Raw genomic sequence first — 22,051 nt, forward strand, 5'->3', positions numbered from 1 at the left:
CCTGGATATTTAATTTATCTGAGTGAAAATTAAGGGCATTTTCGATTGTATCCATAGTGGGAAGTAAACACTCCCATATTCTACAGTCAGGGCTAGAAAGGTTCTTTTCTATGTCACCAGATCTAGCTTGGAAATTCCCATCAAATTTTTTGAATAAAGATAAATCCGCTGAATTAAACTGATTGTTTAAAACTAATTGTGTGGATTTACTTTGCTCATTTGAAATGGGAACATTCTCAGCCCTTAACAGTACCTGGAACCAGTAATGATTTATTATTGGTAAAGCTGTTCTCCAAAATTATACTCGACTGATCCAAATTAAAAGGCCTTGCATTCCCAACTTTATCAGTTAGGCCATTTGGGCTAGATGCTATTTCAGCTACCCATGGTATCGATATTTGACACCCCATCTTACTTTCTGTCTCGTCAGTGACATAGCCTAACATAAAGACCTCGTCGCTTACGGTCTGGTCCAGGCCTGAGGAGATGTTGATCACTGATCCGATCTCTTTGACTACAAACTAGCGATTTAAAAAGCTCCTCCTGTCAAGTTGCTATAGAGTCATCGGCCGTAGATACCACAACAGATTGTATAGCAGTCTTGCAAATGAATTTGGGCTTTTGTGTGTAACTGATCAGACAATGTTAGCAAGGATTTGGGGGTTGGCGACACTTCATACTTTTCTAAGCCTAAGTTTTTGATCTTAACTTGAGAATTACCTCCATCTTTTAACTGCTCTATTTCTAAAGACAACTTAGACTGTGGTATTCCACACAGGCAAACTCTTTTTAAACTTGTTGACGATGAGGGTGATGGAAATAAACAATTATCAGTCTCGTTATTTTTATTTCTTTGTTTTTATTATTGTTTTTGATTCCTAAAAAAACTCTTGACACAGTTGATTAACGGGATCTTGGTTTTTATAGGCTTGACCGGAATTTATAGGAGTGTACGAATGATTCAGCAAAAATTGCAGTATTAACTGAATCATTTGTACACTCCTTTGTAGAGACACAAACATCAATGCTTTCCTCAGTCTTTTGATGTTGCTTCGATTGAGGTTTAAGCGGCGCCCCTCGCTGTCTGCCTGATCTCATTGTCTACAGTTTAGGTTAAACAAAACACCAGGCAGGCAAGCAGTCTAACCTCTGTCCACACTGGGACCCCCCTCAATGTTCAGAGCAAAACCGGGCAGAACCAACAACTGTACTAGCCCATCCTCGTGGCGGTCGCGCTCACCTTCCTTGTGGCCATAAACTCTGATATCTCCCTGGTTCTCCGGTGCTCTCAGTTCCTGCCCTGTTACACCATTGGTCACTTATTTACTTGAACAAGGACAGTTCTGCCACACTCCGGACTCTGGTCGCAAGGACGTCGATTACCGGGTGTTCTCTATGCTCTCTATCCGCCAATCCTTAACCACTACTTAGTTCCCCGGCCCAACTCTGCCTCCTCGGACAGAGTTGGAATCCAGGAGAGCCGGGGAAGCCGAGGGTGTTTAACGGCTAAAGCGTCTTTCATCGTCACCCCTCAATACCTCAGTCGACGGAGAACACAAAAACCCAGCGCCAGCGACGACTGCTCCGGGTAATACTTTGCACACAATTTATTTAATGCACTTTGCACAAAACTAGGTACAGGAATTTCTGATAGATACATCTGCCGTGTGGATTCCTCACCTTGTGATTCCTCACCTTGTGAATATCCCCCTTGCGCCAGCAACGTTCGGAAAATTCTTCCTCGCACGCCGGCGTGGACGACGTCATAGGAGCACGGCATCGCTCGCGACTCCGTCTGACGTCACCGACTCCATATAAGGACCACGTCGGCGTGATGACGTCAGTTCCCTTTTTTCCGCGTCGTCGACGCTAACGGTTTCTGGGATCTTCTGCGATACTTTCGTATCTTTTCGCTGTTTAGCTGATTCTGTTTCTCTGTTGGAGTTCACTTCAACGCCGAAGATGTCGTCGAGGAAGACGGGTTTCAAGCAATGTGGTTCCTGCTCCCGGATGATGTCGATCACCGATCCGCATTCCGACTGTCTGTGGTGTCTTGGTTCGGGTCACGATGTTAAAAACTGTCGTTCCTGTGACAAGATGAACCCCAAGGCCTTGCGTGAGTGGGAGGCGAAGCTTCTGCTTGCAAAGGTGAAGGAAAGGGAAGCCGGAAGGTCTTCGAGGTCAGTGTCCAGGCGCTCGAAGTCGAGACAGCTGTCGCGGTCGAAGTCGAGGTCGTCTTCGAGGGGCAAGTCGAGGTCGAGAGAGAGATCGAAGTCCAGAGGGAGGTCGAGGTCCGGTTCCAAGTCGGCCTCGGGCCATGCTTCGGGCTCCTCGAGAAAGAAGCATAAGAGGAGTAAACATCACTCCAGACACCACTCTGGCAAGGAGTCTTCGGATTCGAGGAAGAAGTCGCGAAAACATCACAAGGACTTCGTGTCTCCTTCTCCTGCTCGATCTCACGTTGGTTCTCCAGTTCAAGAGCCGGAACAGGATCTGGAGTCGCACCATTCATCGGTGCATGAAGAAGAGGTTCCTCGAGCACCGACTCCGGATGTGGAGCCTGAAGAGCATGAGGGCCAGGGTGCGCCTTTGCCGGATCAGCCTCCTTCGGAGCGGCCGTTGGGTTTGTACCCACCCTTTCCAGGTCCAGGTCAGGATCCCTCGCAGTTTTTAAACGCCATGTTTGGTGTTTACTCGAGGGCAATGTACCACTCTGGTGCGCATGTTGGTCCCATGGGTCCTTTGTCTTTCAATTTGGGTGTGCCCCAGGCTTATGCCCCGGCCCCCTTTATGCCGTTTATGCCGGCGCCTTGTACTCCTTGGCTCGGTTCGGCGCCGCCGAGGTTGTCTACTTCGCATGCGGCTTTGCCGACTCCGGATCGGCCTCGTGGTGATTCGGATCGGGGCACTTCCCGTCCTCCGGCTCCTCGCTCGACGTCGGCTCCGGCGCCGTCGGAGTCGTTGCCGGATCCATCGACTTCGGTCCGTATGGAGTGGTCGAGGCGCAGAGCTCAACGTCTCTTGGAGGAGAAGGAGTGTATGGACTCCGAGGTTGAGGAAGGGGAGTTGCAGGATCAGGGGGATTGTTTTGAGGACCTTCAAGATACAAGTGGCCTGGAACTTTCTCCTGAGTGGGGTTTGCCAACCGTTTCAGACGCTCCTTCTAAGGACTTGGCACCCTATCATGTTGTTATTAAGAAGGCTGCAGAGTTGCTAGGCTTGACTTTGCCCACAGTTGAATACAAGCCCAACATCCTTACGGAGGTTTTGCATTCGCCTTCTTCAATTGTGGAGCCTACTCTTCCTTTTACAGATGCATTGACTGAACCAATTAAGGAGGTCTGGAAGAGACCTTTGTCTGCTCCTGCGGTTTCCAGGTCTGTGGCAAGGCGTTACAGGGTGGCTCCTGATGACCCTGAATTTCTTTCCTCGCATCCTGCACCGGAGAGTCTGGTAGTGCAGGCCGCCTGTTCCAGCAGGGCTGCGGGCTCTTTCCCTCAGGTGCCGGCAGACAAGGACTCTAAGAAATTGGACCAGTCTGCAAAAAAGATTTTCTCCTCAGGTAGCATGGCCTTGAAGTCCACCAATGCTACTTGCCTTTTGGGGAGGTACGTTCATGCTTTAATGGACTCTGTTAAGCAACTTTCTCCTAAGCTTCCGGAGGACGATAGGAAGAACTTTAACGAGGTGGTTGCTGATACTCAGGCTGCAGCTCGTATGGTTATACAGAGTGGTACGGACACGGTGGACTCTGTTGCCAGAAATATGGGCTCTACTGTTGCTACAAGGAGGGCCGCATGGCTTAAGTCTTCCGATTTTTCTTCTGATGTTCAGTCTACATTGTTGGACTTGCCATTTGATGGGACAGGCCTCTTTGGCAAGAAGGCTGACGTAGCTTTGGAGAGGTTCAAGGACAGCCGGGCTACGGCAAGTCTTTGGGCCTTCAGATGAGGGGCTCTGCGGCTAGGAAGTACAGGGGTTTTGGCAGATCCAATTTTCGTCCCTACAACCAGGGACAGCAGCAGCAGCAGCAGCGTCCAAATCCTCAGTATAAAACCTACAGAGGAAAGCAAAGGGGCCGTGGTCGTGGACGCCAGGCCTCCTCCTCCTCCTCCTCTTCCTCTAATAACCAACCCCCTCCCCCTGCAGCAAAGCAGCCCTAGATCCGCCATTCTGGATCATGTGGCTCCGGTGGGGGGTCGGCTTACTCATTTTCTACGGGATTGGGAATCGGTTACATCAGATCTTTGGGTTCTCAATCTCGTAGAAAATGGGTATGCTCTTCCTTTCCAGGAGTTCCCTCCCAATTACCCTCCTTGCCAGGGTTTTTGTTCGGAGGACCACCTTGTTCGCCTGCAGGAAGAAGTCCTGGCTTTGTTCAAGAAAGGTGCGATAGAGGTGGTTCCAGAGCAGGAAAAGGGTCAGGGGTGCTACTCCCGGTATTTCCTGATCCCCAAGAAGGATGGCAGGTTACGTCCAATCCTGGACCTCAGGATTTTGAATCTATCTCAAGCACGAGAAATTCAAAATGCTCACTCTTGCGCAGGTTCTTCATGCGCTGTTGGAAGAAGACTGGATAGTGTCGATTGACTTGCAGGATGCGTATTTTCACATCCCAATCCTGAAGTCGCACAGGAAGTATCTCCGATTTACGGTGGGATCGCAACACTACCAGTTTGCGGTCCTTCCGTTTGGTCTTACTACTGCGCCTCGAGTTTTCACCAAGGTGATGGCAGTGGTGGCTGCACATCTCAGGAGGTCGGGGATACCTGTATTCCCGTATCTGGACGACTGGCTGATCAAGGCGGAGTCGCCCGAGAAGGTGCTTCATCACCTGCAAGAGACATCGCAGCTGTTGTTCAGGTTGGGTTTTTCGATAAACGTGCCCAAATCTCACCTGGTGCCCTCCCAGCGCAACCTGTTCATAGGTGCGGTACTGGACAATACTGTATGTCGTGCATTCCCTCCTCCGCAAAGGATTCGCGACATTCAGGAGATGATTCCTTTGTTTCACAGTGGAGCAGTTGTTCCGGTCCTGAATGTCCTTCGCCTGCTCGGTCTGATGGCTTCTTGCATTCTCCTGGTCAACCATGCACGCTGGCACATGAGGGCACTCCAGTGGTGCCTCCGCAAGCAGTGGTATCAGCACAACGGAGATCTCGGGGAGTCAGTGAAGATCTCCAGAGAAACTACAGCGGATCTGTCTTGGTGGGGCGTGGAAGGCAATCTGTCTCAAGGGAAGCCTTTTCAGCTTCCACCATCGGTGGCCACGGTGATAACGATGCATCCACTCTAGGGTGGGGTGCTCATCTGGGGGATCTGGAGGTCAAGGGTCTTTGGTCTCCAGAGGAAAGGTTGCTTCACATCAACCTTCTAGAATTGCGGGCCATACGTCTGGCGCTCAAGGCATTCCTCCCTTCCCTTCGCGGTCGGTCGGTCCAGGTCCTGACGGACAACACGACCGCGATTTAGTACATCAACAAGCAGGGAGGAGTAGGGTCGTGGTGTCTTTGCAAAGAGGCACTGCGTCTCTGGTCCTGGGTTCAGGACCACCAGATTTGTCTGATGGCAAATCATCTGGCCGGAGTCCTGAACGTACGTGCGGACATTCTCAGTCGGCAGTTCTCTGCCGACCACGAGTGGAGGCTTCACCCGGAGGTTGTTCACGACATCTTTCAGATGTGGGGGACTCCTCGGGTGGATTTGTTCGCCACTTGCGAGAATGCTCACTGCCTGTCTTTCTGCAGTCTCCAGTATCCGATGCAAGGAGCATTGGGGGATGCGTTTCAGTTGAGCTGGAGAGGTCAGCTCCTTTACGCGTTTCCTCCCATACCCTTGATTCCTCGGGTTCTGAGGAAGATTCGCCAAGACCGGGCCCAAGTCATATTGGTCGCCCCAGATTGGCCAAGAAGGGTGTGGTACACAGATCTTCTCCACCTCTCCTCTCACCCGCCGCTCCGTCTCCCTCTCAGAGCAGACCTCCTCTCTCAGATGGAGGGGCAGGTTCTACACCCCCACCTCCAGACATTACACCTTCATGCCTGGAGATTGAACGGGGCAATCTCTGTTCTCCAAGATTTCCTGGTGTAGCAGAGTGGACACCCTCCTCCGGGAGTGGGGACTGCTGTGGGACTCTATTCACAAGGTGAGGAATCCACACGGCAGATGTATCTATCAGAAGAACAAGTTACTTACCTTCGGTAACGCTTTTTCTGGTAGATACAATATCTGCCTGTGGATTCCTCACTGACCCACCCGCCTCCCCGTTGTCCACTCTGCTATACCTGGTTTTGTATGCAAATGTATTTATCTGATTTTGTATAGTTTTGCACTTTAATTGATTTTGATTTGCATGTGCTGTTTACATTGTGTATATACATATATACGTACTTGTTGGTCCGTCCGGGTGCCTCGAAGGCACGGAAAAAAGGGCGGAACTGACGTCATCACGCCAACGTGGTCCTTATATGGAGTCGGTGACGTCAGACGGAGTTGCGAGCGATGCCGTGCTCCTATGACGTCGTCCACGCCGGCGTGCTACGAAGAATTTTCCGAACGTTGCTGGCGCAGGCAGATATTGTATCTACTAGAAAAAGCGTTACCGAAGGTAAGTAACTTGTTCATTGCTGTTACACTAAAATTAAATTAACCATTTGCGGTTTTTAAAACAGCAGTTTATATCTCCAAGTAATAAGTTACAACACTTCTGGACTACTTGGCAGCTCCTATGATTTAAACAAATAGGATTATGTAACTCATTACAGTAACTCCCGGGCTTGCAGCTGCTGCTGTCGCCTCCAATGCTAGTCTCAATCAGCCAATGAATGGGAAGATGAGCGTATATGCACCTTCCTGCGGGGTGAGGGGGCTTTTCTCTGGGCTAGGCTCTGGAACCAGCTCTGACCGCTAGCGCGCTGTCAGGTTTCATTTGCGGCTCTCTCGCCACCACACCTCACACCACCTCCTCCTATGAGCCTTTGGGCCTGTGGGGGGTGCCGCTAGGACGGTACCTGAGCCACGATGGCGCCACACAGAACCGCTCTACAGTGCGACTCTGCACTGCGCAGATGAGGTCTATGGAAGGAGCAAAGTGCGAACAGGTGGATAGACGGGCGCAAGTGGACCGGGGTGATCGGGCGATCTGGATTTACCTGTAATAGTAAGTCCCGCTCAGGCTCCGACCCCCACTCCCACCGCCAGGCTCCGTAGCACAAACTCTTCCTCGAACAGAATCCAAACTCAAAAACTCTTGCGAGCTCCTGTGAATTCCCTACGACTGGGGGTGAGCAGGCAGGCAGGAGCGAGCAGGGCTTGCCTAAAGTGAAAAATCCCGCTCAAGCTCGAACCTCCGCAGCGCCAAACTCCAGGCTCCAAACACCGCCGGCAGCAAATTCCTCCTCCAGCAACAAGACTGGTTCAGTTTCTGTGGTGCAGTACTTAAAACGCTGTTTCAGACAACTACATCAGTTACAGGGTAGCCATTGTCCAAATATCCACGAGGAGGAGCGGCGGAGAACGGAGACCTTACTATAGGTACCGTCGCGTACTAACGCACTATACCCTGCTTTGAGCCGGTTACTCTACCGGGCAGCCCGACCTCCCCCCTCCGCCTTGGAGTTTCCCCTACGGGATCCGTAACCACTACATCTCCGGAGTTGCCAAAGTGACACCTTCCAGCTAACCGGGGGTCTCAAATTACCATTTTTCTTTGGAATTGAGTACGAAGCCTTTTTCAGGAATACATCCTGGTCTACTGTGATCTCGCTTATACATCAGTTTCCTAGGAGGGACCTCATCTAGGACTGTCGCATGGATCCGACTTCTTTGTACTTGCCCTGATGAAATTCCCTAGGCACGAATGGGAATGAAACGCGTTGGCTGTGCCGTTGTACATGAAAATAAAGAACACACTTTGAATAAGAACAGAAGATCTACGCTTTTCTTTGGACTTTCTTAGAACATTGACTTCATTGAGTGCGCCTCTCTACTTCTCTATAGTATTACATCAGTTACAGGGTAGCCATTGCTTAGGGGAGACTGCTGTATAGTTTGATGCATAAGCAGCTCGCATGCCTCGAACGGAAAATGCTTCTTACCCAGTATGCATCTGTGCTTGGCATGTACAGCTTTATAATCTCATGTGCCCACCCACCTCCTCCCACACTACATGTGGCTGCTGTGGTTCTCTTGTTAGTATTCATACATACACATGGATTTCTCTATTTTTACTACTATCCATTCTCTCACCCTCTGCGGGAAAACAATCTGAAGATGGAGTCTATGACCATGCGCACTATCACTGAATGGAGGAGTCCGCTACCTCGTGAATAGGAAGACTTCTTTGAAGAAAAACAAAGTGCAAACATTTGGATCCAACACTAGATGGCGGTCTATGCATAAGCGTGAGATTCTACAGCTCTACAGATGCATACTGGGTAAGTAGCATTTTCCTTAGTTATGTATATTTTTTACGTAGTGCAAACTTGGCCGCAGAGCGATCTATTGGGGTCTAAAGCAAAAAATGACATTCAAACTATGATTGGAGAGCGGATTATGGGGGACTATTCATCATTATATTATCTTCTATAAAGAGGTGTTTATTCAGCCTATTTCTACATTGGAGCAGAATTGTGGTAGTCGTAATGGATGCAGGGAGGGTATTTTAGACCCTGAGGTTATAGATAGGCCTGTTTTTTCTTTTTTGCACTTCAACTCCACTCTGATCGTGTTTTGGTTCCTGTTTGTCTAGAGCATTCGAGAAAGGGAGCATGTTGGCCTTATTTGCAGGGTTGTACCTTTTGCTAGCTTTTTAAATGATGAAGCTAGTGCAGGTTGGCAAGGGCAACCAGTTCACTTCCATGAAAAAGAGGGTGATGTCTTGTTGCATCAGGCCCTATTTCAAGCCTGCTTCTGTTTGTACGCCACTTTTGTAGTTATTTTATTAATGGATTGTAAAATTGGAATTCCCGCTCCTTAGGGTACTAGGTGGGACAGTTACCGGGAAGCAGGCAAGGTCTGCAAAGGGGAGTCTGTGTTATGCACCGGATGAAGTGGTTTAAGTTTTACACAATGCTGTCAAGTTAAGGACTGTGAAGATGTGGAATATAAAGGGACTTCCTTTGCAATTAAAGGCTGCTGGAAGGAACTATTATGAGGAAACTGAAGATAAGGATTTGTTACATGATGAATTTGTGAAAAAGTGAATACAGGCATCTGATGGCGTTTCAGGTGGAAGTGATGTCGGCACACAGAAGATGCTGTAGGATGTTTCTCATTCTGATGTTCCAGCGTGTACTGATACAGGTGATGTGCTGGTGTATGGATAATGTGCAGGATGTAATTGGTGTAGCACCTGAAGGGCCTAGGGTTCATGTGAGGAAGAAACAGTGGAGAAGTGTGGCTCAATGATTAGAGCGGCAGACCCTGATGCAGAGGTCTAGCCCGGGAGGAGGGTTCAATTCCCCACCTCGACAGGTCTTGGGCTCAAAATTCCACGGACCTGATCATTCTCGCCTCGGTGCCTATTTCAATCATGGAGTCCCACTCTGCAACTCTGGGCAATAGCTTGCTTAATCTCCACAACGGCCCCCACAACGCTAAGGATGCCTGGCCTCCACCTTGGGGGTGCCCAAGAGTGGACGCCTCACAGGGAAAGCCAGGATGGGTTCCACAGCGATATTCGTACAAGCGCCTTGAGACCCTTGCGGGTGAGTAGTGTGCTATACAAGTATCAATTACATTACAGTGGGAGGATTAGGAAACCACCATGTTGGCTAAGACTAGAGATTATGCAGTGGTTAACAAACGATTGTAAGTTACTTTGTTTCTAGTTACATCATTGTTTTACTACATTTTAGTTTATCTGTATTTTTATTAATCCTTTATCAATATTGTAGTTTCTTTTGAGGTCATTGGGTGGTATAATATATTGTATATTTGCACTGTTATTTGTGTTTGTTTTCAGATTTCTTTACATAAGTGTTTATTACCTCTTTCTTGTCTGTAAGGGTGTAGATGTTGTAATGTAATTGTTATTAATGAATGTAGAATCGTGAGTTCAAACTCCTGAGAAATCTATGTGGGACAGTTGCTGGGCAGTAAGAAGCATAAATGGATGTTCTGCTTGTTGCTCCTACGGTTTAATATACTCACCGTGTGTGTGTATCTAGATGCAAGAGCACAAACCGTTCTACAAAAGTTTTGAAAATGTGTTTTGGGAGGAATATTTTCTCTTTCTTTAGCTCAGAGCTGGTACAAGGCTGTCTTAGTTTCTTGGCAGTGTGTTCCTTGATGGTGAGATCAGTGTACAGGTTAAATCAGAGAACTTAGTCCTGGTTGAAATTTGGGGTTCAGACCCATCCAGGTTAATGACGTTTAGCCAGGTTTGGAACATTTTGAAAATCTTTTTTTGTGTGGTTAAAGTTTAGATTGGATACTCAACATCCAGGTATGACTGACAAGTTGAGAATATGTGAAATTGAACTTTTTAAGTATTTCTGCATTACCGGAAGGTCATTTACACATTTTGCACTAGGCAGGGTTTTTATCTGCACTTCATGCATATTTGTCAATCAACTTCCTCAAATTAGTTCGCCAGCGGGAGCCTCTTTCGTTAGAACCAGGATGGAGACTATCTTTTGCTTAAAGTTCTTAATCACTCAGATCTTATTTAATGGTCCTGTCATATTAGTCAATTTTCTGTGTCACTACCTTATACAGAATTCTATATACTGGTTGTTGTGCACCGCTCCGTGTTTATGAAAAACCCCTCCTTCATCCTTTTAAAACTGTCAGTTAAAACTACAGTAACCAGTGTACAGTGATTTGTTGGCGACGGGAATTCAAAACGTAATGTGTCCAAAACCAAGTTTGAAATGAAATTTAAGAAAAAAGATCTATTTTTTAGGCAACCCTTTGGAGTCCCTGGTTTGTAACTGGCTAATCAATTTTTCGACTATCAGCATTTCATTCTTTTCTTTTGATCCTTTTTTTTCCTTTTAGCACTGAGGTCTGCTTCTTTAAAGTGGCTCTGTGAAAATAATTGCTGATATGGTTTGCTCCTGGAGACTTGCCATTATGAGTTCCTATTAGATTTGAGTTTTGAAATTGCATAAAATATTGCCTGGGCATAAAGTGATATGTATATTATTTTGTTTAGACTGCTAATTGCAAGTAGCTAAATTTCTTAGGGCCCCAAGCCTGCTCTCACTCATGGGGTCCTCGCATCACTGTGCCAGGTTTTCAAGGACCTCACTGTCACAAGGTTAAGCGCTGTGAGGCGCAAAAGAGGGGGCACCCTCCCCTGGGCCTCCCCTGGGCCTCCCAGCCATAAAGAGAAAGGGCTTCAGCCCATTGACCGGTGCTTTGGCTGTGCTGCTCACTGATATTCCAGTGAAGATCAGAAGCAGCTTTCAGGAAACATCTTAAAATGAGGCCATTTAACCACATGGCTGCTGGGCGTTTCCCCCCCCCCCCCCCCCCCCCCCCCCCCCTGTGCTGGAAAATGCCATTTTAGTGGCACCATGACGAGCTCAGCTCGTCATCAGTACACGACACCCGTGGGTGATGACGAGCTGAGCTCGTCATCAGCATCAAAAGGGTTAAAAGACAAAAATCTCTCACCCGTTAGACCTACGTAATTAAGTTTTTCCCTAGGATTTTAGCCTTGAAGGAATTCAGCGCTGGGACATTCTGGAATGGAGTCACCATGCGCTTTGGAAGCTGCAATAATAAACTAATAGTATGGAGGGGGAGGTGGGTGTAAGAGGGGTAGAATCAACAAGAAAAGACGCCTCAGGACGATGGTAACGGAGATGTGGATGTAAATGCGGTAGAACCAGTATGAATATGGGGAGTGAATATAAGTTAGGCAGAACCAGCTACAGAACATAAGCAGAGTTGACAGGACAGAGAAGCAATTGTAACAGGTGGATGAGAGAGAGCACAATCACTAAAATATGGTAAGAGTTTAGAGGAGGGAGACAGAAGGGGGAAGGCGTATATTGGATGGCAGGAACCAGCAATAGAAATTGAAAGGATTGGTGAGAGAGGACAGATTAAGAATCGGTCAGGGAGGTAGAGGTCAAAGAGGGGCAGAACTAGTCAGAGAAGGTAAGTGGAGAAAGGGAAAGAGAAAGAGGAGACATTATGCAACAGGGGCAGAACTAGAAACAGCAGATAAAATAATAGAGGAAAGGAAAATTGATAGTTGAGTTTAGGCGGGCTGAACCAGTAGCAAAGATAAAAGACTGAGTGGAGAGTTGAGGTGTGAAGAATTGAGGGAGGGACGGTGATGTGGCTAAGAGACAGGCAGGAATAGCTAGAGAGGTTGAGAGGCTGGCTGGATAATTGAGAGGTAAAGAGTACAGCATTGAGAGGAAAGATGGATATAAAAGTGACTGAACCAGAGACCGAAATGACAGTAAGAGGCCTGGTTAGAGTTATAAGCACCTAATCCAGCCATTCTATTTCCGTCGTTTAAAATTATCGGATTTAGAGAAGATGTCAATGGAGTCAAATACCCAAACATTTTCTATATGACTAATTGCCCTCCTATCCTCAGCAAACATCTTACTATGTCTCTGTGTGGCCCAAGTGCCCTGTGAACTAATATAGAATTTAAGACACTCTGCAAGACTTAAGTGTTCTGAGACCCAGGGAAAGGGTCCAGGCTCAGATAGGCAAGGAGACGGAAAACCCAAATTTGACCAATGGCCCTGCGGCTGGTTAACTGGCCCCTGGCCTGGATGGCTTGCTCACTGGTGCTCTACTCCAGAGGCTGCTTCAGACTTGGGGTTGGTGTGTACAAATTAAGTTTGATGGTGACTATACAAAAATTCATCCAACTCCTTGTCATATGCACAATAACAATAACAATGGGCTGGCATGGACAGGCTGAGAATGGGTACACCTTCTCCTAAAACAAAGAATCCAAAAACTCAGGGAGCGACAAGAGCAAGATAATCAATTGTCAATTGATTATACTTTCTGGGATGTCACTGCCTCTGTCACTTGCTGTGTGGTTCCATCTTATGCGAATTATAGTGGTCCCTTCTGTTCAGATCCCCAGAAGTCTTAGGACCGACCCTCTTAAATAGCTTCTTTGTCGTGGTTTTCATGCAATTAACCAATTCATCTTATTGGTCATTTGTTGCTTCCATATTAAAGTAATCCTTTTTTTGACTAGTACATTTGTGTGGTTCCTTTAATGCACTTTTGCACAAGAGTGAGATTCATATGTTCTCACAGAAGTTCAGTAATCTTTTATTCTTGTTATATGACTATATCAAGCTCTTGTATTACTTTCTCCACAGGTGCAAATGGCATGAAGAGAATGATGTTTTATTCTGTGCATTGGCATCTTGTAAAAAGATTGCGTAAGTTTAGCCCTTTTAATTTTTGATTTAATCATTACAAATGTAAATTTGTGTGCACAAATTATGCTAGAAAACAGCTGATCATTCTAAATCAGGGAACTATGGCTCTTTTTCCATCAGTGGGACTGGCTGTCATTCTTAGGTTGATCTAGAGACTGCTTAAGATGTATCTCCAACCTGTTGAAGTCTCAAAAGTACAAGAGTACATCATATCTGTATTAATTATAATATAAGCAGAAAGGGGCTTTGGGTCTTCCTTGCTCGGCCATTGCTGTGCCAAAGTGTTACTCTTGTGTGTGTTCTGCCCCCAGGTAAGCATGTTTATTGGGGGCATGATGTTTGACAAGGATGTTAGGCACCCGAGGTAAAGTGATATCTGATAAAAGACGTTTAGCCATAGATTCCTTACCTTAGAATTATCCCTAGGCATCAGACTGGATCCAGAATAATTTTGACCATAACCTCTGTGTGCTGGTCGGTGGCATCGTTCAGCTCCCCGGGGTGATGTCTGCGCCGGAAGTGACGTGCACGGTGCGTATATAGGTGTAACCACAGCCCGGTGACGTCAGTTCTTTTCTCTCCATGCCAGTCAGTGCATATCTGGAATAGCTACCCCTACTCAATTTTTGACAAACTTTTTTCAATGTTTTGTTTTGAAATTTTCAAGGCCAGTTTTAAACCCTGCGGTGCCTATCACCAATCGAGGTCTGTGACAGACCTGCACCTTGTGTGCCACTGATGCCTTGAGCTTCACCATGACCCAAAGGCCTGCTCCGATTGCTGCGCCATTCACCCCAAGGCCTTCAGGGAGCAATCACTCAAGCTCCTGGCATCTCGTTATATGACAATCCAGATCCCAGTCAACAGTCCCCCGGAGCAGTCTGAGAAGCTCGTCGTACTCGGATTTTGGGTCATGCAGGTAAGTCCTGCCATAAGAAGAGAGTCGAAGCATCCTTTCTATGGCCCCTTGTCACACACTATCTGCCTTTCGTGGCCACGGAAGGGGCTTCTAGCTGTGTCCTTACCTGCCAAGCCACCGCGTTACTGAAGTTTCCCACTCTCTGCTTGGACATGGTACCTGTGGGTCAGGTACCTTTAGGTTGGGTCAGTCCAAGATTCTCTCCTGCCCAAGTAGCCACAGCCTCCAAACCCACCTAGTCTGCCCGTTTACTATCATGGGCACCTAGTGGGCAGCAGAATTACTCCAGTATTGGAACTCTCATAGATTCCCATGCTTATATCATTCCCTGTTGTCAGAATGGGTGTCCCCGGTATACATAAAATAGCAATAGAAACCATCACTAAAACAGAACCTAGGCCTAGGCCCATTCCTGTTTTGCAACATATCCACCTCTTTTTGTAAAAGAGACCAAAAAAATTAACAACCAATCAGATTGGCCTCACCCCTAGAACGCTACTCAGAGAAGCTCTGAACCTCAGATTTTCTACTGCACATTGTGCAACGGAGTCTCCACTTAGCTCTGCTCAGTTTTTTCCTGGAACTTTGTTTCTACTAAGACTTTGCGTGATCGTGAGGGGCGTCTTTTGACCTGGCTCCAGAAGCTGAAGTCAAGAAAGGAGCCAGTGACAGCAACGAAACTTCTTCTGCAACCTCTTCCAGAAGGTCTGTAAAAAGGGGTAGAGCTTCTCCTTCACCTTCTGAGAAATGCCTTGGTAAGGCCCTGAAAAAGACTTCTGATAGATCTAAAGGGCTAGTCCTGTCGGATTTCCTCACCAAGGTGTAAAGGAGAGGGAAGGGCTATCACAAGAAGTGAGTCTTGAGAGGAAATCCAGTTCTGTTCCTACGTCACCTCCTGCAGCTACAAAGACCTTCAGAAAGCCATCATTGTTGACTTCTGAGGCAAAATCATCAAAGAAGACTCACTTGACAACGCTGTCATCGATTCAGTCAACGAAAACTCTAAAAGTATTCTTCATCTTTCACCCCGTCGACTGGTTCGTCGACTATGGTTTCCTCATCATCGGTTCTGGCACAGGGCTCTGTGTTGACGACTTCCAAGCTGGTGGTATTTGCATAGTTTACGATGGTGTTGAAGAGGACTACGTCGTCCAGGATGTCGACGACAAGTGTGACGATGCCAACAACGTCGTCGACTATGACCTCAACAGTGATTTCTTCGTCTACGATTCTTTCGTCGTCAACGGTTGAAAAATTTTCAATTTTGCTCGAAAAACGTAAAATCACACCGGAGATAACCTCGCCAAGGAGGGTGACTCCTTTACCTTCTGCATTTCTCCTAGAAGAAGAGGAATTGGACAAGGAGGAATGATCTTTTGGCTATGCTGATAGCCCTTCTTAACTTCACGTAAAATGCCAGAAGACTGATTCCGAAGGGGAGTAAGAGGATTTTGAACAGTATGGTCCTCCCTCTCAATATCAACAGGACTATCATCAGGATATGGTCCAAATGCCCTCCTCCTTACCGACCGACTTAAAAGCTATGCTCTTGGGTCACAGGAAAAGATTTGCAAAACAGCCTCCTGTTTCAGTAGGAGTACCGGTTACTACTATTCCTCCTGCTCGTCCCATAGCCAATGCTGGAAGCGCAGGATGTTCCGCCTGCCATCCAAAATAACACCTCTGACGACCAAGGAAATGTCACGATTCCAGATGCGGAGTGGGATGACTGTTATTCCAGATCCAACTCCTCCTGCTCCGGCACCTGTTGATTCCCCCCTTTAGATATAGGGGGTTTCCATAAGTTAATGAAGTGGGCCGCCAAACGGTTCGCACTGCCCATCACCAAGGTTCAATCGGAGTGCTTCCTTTATGACTTTAAGGAGCCTTATAAGAAATTGGTGAGGTCAATTCCGTTTGTGGGCCAAGTGTGGGAGGAAGGCTTACAGGTGATGCAAAATCCAGCCACGGTTATTATAGTTCTACCTCGTCTGGAGAAAAAATATAAGGCTCCGGAGGGTAGCCCAGCCTGTTTGACCAGCCAACTTAAACCGGTCTCGCAGGCTGCCCAGAGGATATCTAGAAATCCTTTGGCTCCCGTTACCACTCCTCCAGATAGGGAGTGCAGGCGTCTGGATAATGTAGGCAAAAGATTTTCATCTATGTCCATCCTGCTAGTCACAGCTGCTAATTCTTTGGCTATACTTGGACGATACGATCGCAAGATGTGGTGTGAACTATCCCCCTATCTTGATCAGTTGCCGGAAGAAGGAAAGAAAGAAGCTACAAGGATTCTTCAGGAGGGCGAAATAACATCGGCGGAAATCATTGATTGTGCAATGGATATTGCAACAACGGCTTTTCGCTCCTTAGCTGGAGCAGTGGTTTTTTGTCAACAGGGCTGGTTACAGCCTACTTTGTTCCGCCCAGAAGTCCAGAACAAAATCTTGGATATACCTTTTGATGGGGAAGCGCTGTTGGGAAAACATATTGATGATGCGCTCCAAGATATTAAAAAGGATACAGAAACCGAAAAATCCTTAGGAACTCTGCAGTACCGCAAGTTCCCATTCCGAGGAGCGAGGTGAAAAGGTAACTACATACAAGGGAAGTTCTCTCCCTGGACCTTCCTCTTCCTTTGCAGCCGATTGCTTCGCTGCTGACTGTGTCCCAGGGCCATGTCTGTCATACAGAGCCTCAGTCTCTTCAGCTCTCGGCATGGCTCCTGAGCAGTGAGAATTTTGTGGGCTGAATATCTCAGCAGAATGTAAAGAAGTACTTTCTCGGGCAAGAGCCCCAAGTACAAATAAGACTTACAGATTAAAGTGGAAACGTTTCTGTATTTGGTGCCAGCATAACGGTCTCTATCCTTTTAAATTAGAGCTGCATGCAGTTCTTCCATACATTGTCTCATTAGCAAAAGCGGACTGGCTCACTTTTCCATCAAGGTGCACCTGGCGGTGATTTCTCGCTTCAGACGCAGGTCTGCAGGCCCTTCACTCTGGTCAGCAAGGATCATTAAACAGTTTCTCAAGGGACATTTCAGAGTTTTCCCTCCAGTCAAGCTTCCTCCTCCTCCTCCTCTGTGGCATCTGAACTATGTTCTCGTCCAGCTTATGAGGCCTCCTTTTGAACCTATTCACAAGGCAGAGCTGCAATTCCTCTCCTGGAAGGTAGTGCTTGTTCTAGCTTCAGAACCCTTTCTCCAGTTCAAAAAAGGAACAATGATTTTATGTACTAGCCCAAAATTCATACCTAAAGTTCTTTCTGACTTTCTTTTGAATGACCTGGTAATTCTTAAGAGTTTTTTCCCTCAACCGGCTACTCCGGCAAAGAAAGCACTTCACTCTCTGGACATTCAGAGGTGCTTGAAGTTCTATCTTCAAAGGGCTAAAGACTTGAGAAAGTCTTCTCAAATGTTTGTGTCTTTCAGCAACCCTTGTAAGGGTTTTCCACTTTCCAAAAAGGGGGATCGAATGTTGATTACCAATGCTATCCAATATTGTCACAAGGCAGCGGCCAAGCCCCTGGGAGTTCGAGTCGTGGTCATTCCACGAGGGCGATTTCCTCTTCTCCCGCCCTCTTTGCTGGTGTTCCTATCCGGGAGATCTGCCGTGCAGCGACCTGGAGCAGTACCTTTACAAGACATTACTGCCTGGATATGGCGACGCAGAGTGACACATCGGTCAGCCAAGCAGTACTGAGGAACCTCTTTCCGTAGTGGTGAGCTTTCCCTTTCATCCCTCCTTCCATGTTACTGTGTTAGCAGCTCTTGCACACTTTTTAACCTCATGTGTTTGTTTTCTGGAGTTTCTAAGTATGTTATTGACCATTGAAAATGTCTTTTATATATTTTTACTATGACTATTCCTAGTTTGATATTACTCATTGTTCCAAAAATGTGCTAGCTACTCTGATACAAGCAAGAGAATCCATAAAAGTTCAAATACTGGAGTAAGGAAACAAGTGTTCGAGGCATGTGGGCTGCTGAATTCATATCTTCGCATAGATCGCTGCCTAGTGTTGGGCACCTTGTTTTCTTGGAAGAGTCTTCGAAGTATCACGAGATAGGTGACTCCTCCCCTGGACTACAGTGCGCATGTATTTTATAAACAACAAAGGAGTGACTCAAGTGCAAAACAAAAAGTGATAATCGCAATGGATTCATGAAATAACGCTTCGCTTCGCGTGATCAATGCTCACACGCGTGCAGAGAATACAGTGGGGCAGTCTTAGAAATCCCTAGGGGGGCCCGGACGACCGTCTTCTAACGGAAGAAAGTCAGGGTGTTTGCTAGTCACCATCTAGTGGGTGGGGGGAAGGACCTAAGTTCTTAGAAGGACCGTCACTCACCACTAGTTGGTGACATGCTTCATCATCGGGTCCCCGCTGGGGTGACCGAATGTCTCCCCAGCGTGCTACGACGCCTGATTACAGCGGAGCAGGATGTGGTGGGTGCAACAGTGCCCTTAGGAAGTGACTAAACGTGATAGTGCAAAAGTGTATTAAACAATTAAAAAATGCAAAGGTTGTGCCTTTAGAAAATTTTTTAATAATGGCCAACCCGCATTGGTTAAAAACAAAGTGAGCGGACTCCCACGGTTCTTAATTAAGGAACCGGAGTCCTAAGTCAGAGGTAAAATTTGGTCGACATGTTTCAGCTGTTAAGGTTGCATGCAGCTCAGCTTTCTTCAGGACCTACAACATAAGTCCTCCGGTGGTGTGCACTCTCTAAGGTGCACCCTCCCGTGAGGCTCTAAGTGTGAAAAAAATTGTTTTTATTTAAAGTCAAAGGATGGAAGAACATTCCATCTCCACCACACTACTCACTCTGGTAGCGGTGTATAAAAACGGGAACCTGTGAAAAAGAAGGGACAAGAACAAGACCACAAACATGAAAGAGAAGGGTTAATTCCTTCTGAGCAAAGTTGTTATCAACATTGGTTTCATGTAAGTTCAACTGTGGGTATCATGCACAATTAGTGTGACACCCATGTTGGGGTGCTACCTTATATTCCTTAATTAGGTGCACCAAAATTCACTGTCAGAACCAGCCCAGTGTATGAGTCCGTGTCCCGAGCATGCTCGTGGGTCAGTGGGATCGAGCAATATGCCACTCTGTTCTGGGGCGGTAAAGTTAAAAACCACAGTGATAAGAGAGTATACGCAAGTATTTTCTTAGATGTTTAAATTCACACACACACACACACGTGTAAGGGGCCAGGGACCCCATTCCCAGCGTGAGCACAGGAAGCTCAGAAAACGGGGGGTGACGGTATAAACGAGCGTATCCCCAAGAAATTGCTCGTCCTCATCCGCACACATAGACAGAAGAGCCCTCTTCGAGTTAATATCAGGAAGGCAATTCGTAATGGAAAGTGTGAAATAACTCACTTTCTGAGGGAACAAATTGTGCTCCTTCGGAAATGGCAGCCTGGGTTGATTTCACGCGGCGCTATTCTGCCAACAGTGAAATAACAATCAGGGTGGTTGTCGGTTTCTGAGTAAGTGGTATCGTTTAATCAAAAATCATCTCAGAAAAGGCACTTGCCACCACGTTTGCAATCGAATATCACTTACTTCCACGCCAGCGGCTCCCCACCGTGTACCTACACGGACTATGGCTGTCTCCCGGGAACGATGAAAGATAAGCGCACCCGGTTGGTTTAAAAGACCAAGGGGTCTGATTGGACGCACCTGCCCTCGTGGGTGCATGACGTAGGAGGAAAGATCGCGTCTTAAAGGCATAGGCACAAATTCATACGGAAAGCTATTTTGATTGGTTGCTAGCTACCACGTGGGGGTGGAGTGAACCGGCAACACGGAGCTGTTAGTTTCAAGGTCGGGTGTTCGATTCCCGGTATTGTCACACCACAAATTATCAATTGGTTGTCAATTCTAAATCTACATGGTAAATGTAAGGCAAAGTAATCGTCTGATCATAGAGTAATACAGCTGATCAGGCAAGATGTCGAAAAATCCTTTTTATTGCTTGTCTTTTAGTTTCTTTAAAGTGATGACTTTACAGTTAGGGCAAAGAAAGATATTCTGAGCACAGGTCCCACATTTAAATAGAGATTGATGATCTCCTGGAGGGGTATGGTTATTACCACCTAAAATGGGGAATTTTATGTGCACAGGTCCTGCATTAAAATAAAGAAATGCTGGTAATGAAATGGGTGGTTGTCTTTGCGGCACAGTTTGGACTTAGTCCCTGAACTAGGGTGTACAGAATCCACCTCGAATCTGGAAACACATCCAGATTATTATTGGACTTGGGTTACTGTTCATCAACGTAACACCGTCCCCAAAGGTATATCATCGTTAAGGCCTTTCGTGTTGGTACTCAGCCAGTACACCCAACGTTGTTCTTTCTCGAATAATAGGGACTCTGAGCTGCCCTCCAGGTGTTCTAGGATGGTCCATTCGAGGTCATTGGGTGTGTGGTTAGTCTGTAGAAAATGTGCAGTGAGTTTCGTTGTCGTGTTTTTTACAACGAATATTGCTCCGATGTTCGCATATTCTTGTTTTGACACGTCTGGATGTCATCCCAATATATTGTAACTTGCATCTGCACGTGATCAAATAAACTACATTTGACGTATTACAGTTGGTGTGGTTACGTTGCACCCAGCGTGTGCCATCCGCCAAGTCCAGGAATTTCGTATGTGAAGTCAGATGGCATATACTGCAATTACCGCAGGGGTGATGACCTGTCACTGGTGGTAGCCCCCAAGCGTTAAGAACGCTCGGTAGTTGGTTATTGTTGTTACTGTATCTTGGTCGTGTGTGAACCAATGAGTCTTTTAAGCTGGTGGACCTTTTGTAGGAAAAAAGTGGTTTTTGCCAGTGTGCCTTACTGCTAGTGATGATTCTCCAGTTTTTCGATACACAATTACTCACTGCGTTTGATAAAGGATTAAAAGTGGTAACGCATGTGAGGGGAATCTCATTCACCTCTGAAGTGGGGTTATCTGCCAGTAGAACCTCCCTTTGCTGATTCCGTGCTCTCTTTTGGCTGGTGTTCAGGATCCTTGATGGGTATCCTCTTTTCTCCAATTTTTCAGTTAACACATTAGCCTGCTGCTTGTATGCGGACAGGGTGCTACAGTTGCGCCGTATTCTTAGGTATTGCCCATACGGGAGATTCTCCCGTAGGGCCCTGGGGTGGTAACTGGTGAAGTGCAGCAAGTTGTTTTTTGCTGTCTGCTTTGTGAATGTCTTTGTCTCCAGTCGGTTGCCCTCCCTTTTGATGGTAACGTCTAAAAACGTGAGTTCGTCCCGGGAGTGTTCATGCGTGAACCTCAGGTGATCATTTAACGTGTTGATCCAGGTGTAGAAGTCGAGTAATGTGGATTCATTCCCATGCCAGATCATGAACACATCATCTATATAACGACGCCATACGGTGATGTTACTACCGTATGGGTTCGTGGGGTTCAAGATGTGCTTCGACTCAAAATCATATACGTAAAGACCAGCTACCGATGGGGCAAAAGTGCTGCCCATTGATGTTCCGGTGGCTTGGAGGTAAAGTTGGCCTTCGTATTCAAAGAAATTCCGTTTGAGAGCCAGAGTGGCACAATCGACTAAAAACTCCCTGGAGGTGTTGAAATCCCACATTGCTTGGTCCAGCGATTCCTTGACCACCTTTATGGTCTCATCCTGCGGAATGCAGGTATACAGGCTCTCGATGTCCATCGAGACAAGGAAACACGGAGCATTTGGTAGAGAAATCGTATTGAGCAGAGACAGA

General features: G+C 46.8%; 1 protein-coding gene across 1 annotated transcript in view; it reads left to right on the top strand.

The window, feature by feature from the left end:
• The window catches only part of MAEL (maelstrom spermatogenic transposon silencer), a 1,196,692-nt gene that overhangs the window by 925,589 nt on the left and 249,052 nt on the right, over positions 1-22,051 (top strand). The window contains exon 9 of the mRNA XM_086935541.1: positions 13,314-13,376. Coding sequence (XP_086791667.1) covers positions 13,314-13,376 — 63 coding nt within the window. The remainder of the gene's footprint in view (positions 1-13,313; positions 13,377-22,051) is intronic.

Source organism: Lissotriton vulgaris, chromosome 8, assembly GCF_964263255.1.
Source record: "Lissotriton vulgaris chromosome 8, aLisVul1.2, whole genome shotgun sequence".
NCBI classification, from domain to species: Eukaryota; Metazoa; Chordata; class Amphibia; order Caudata; family Salamandridae; genus Lissotriton; species Lissotriton vulgaris.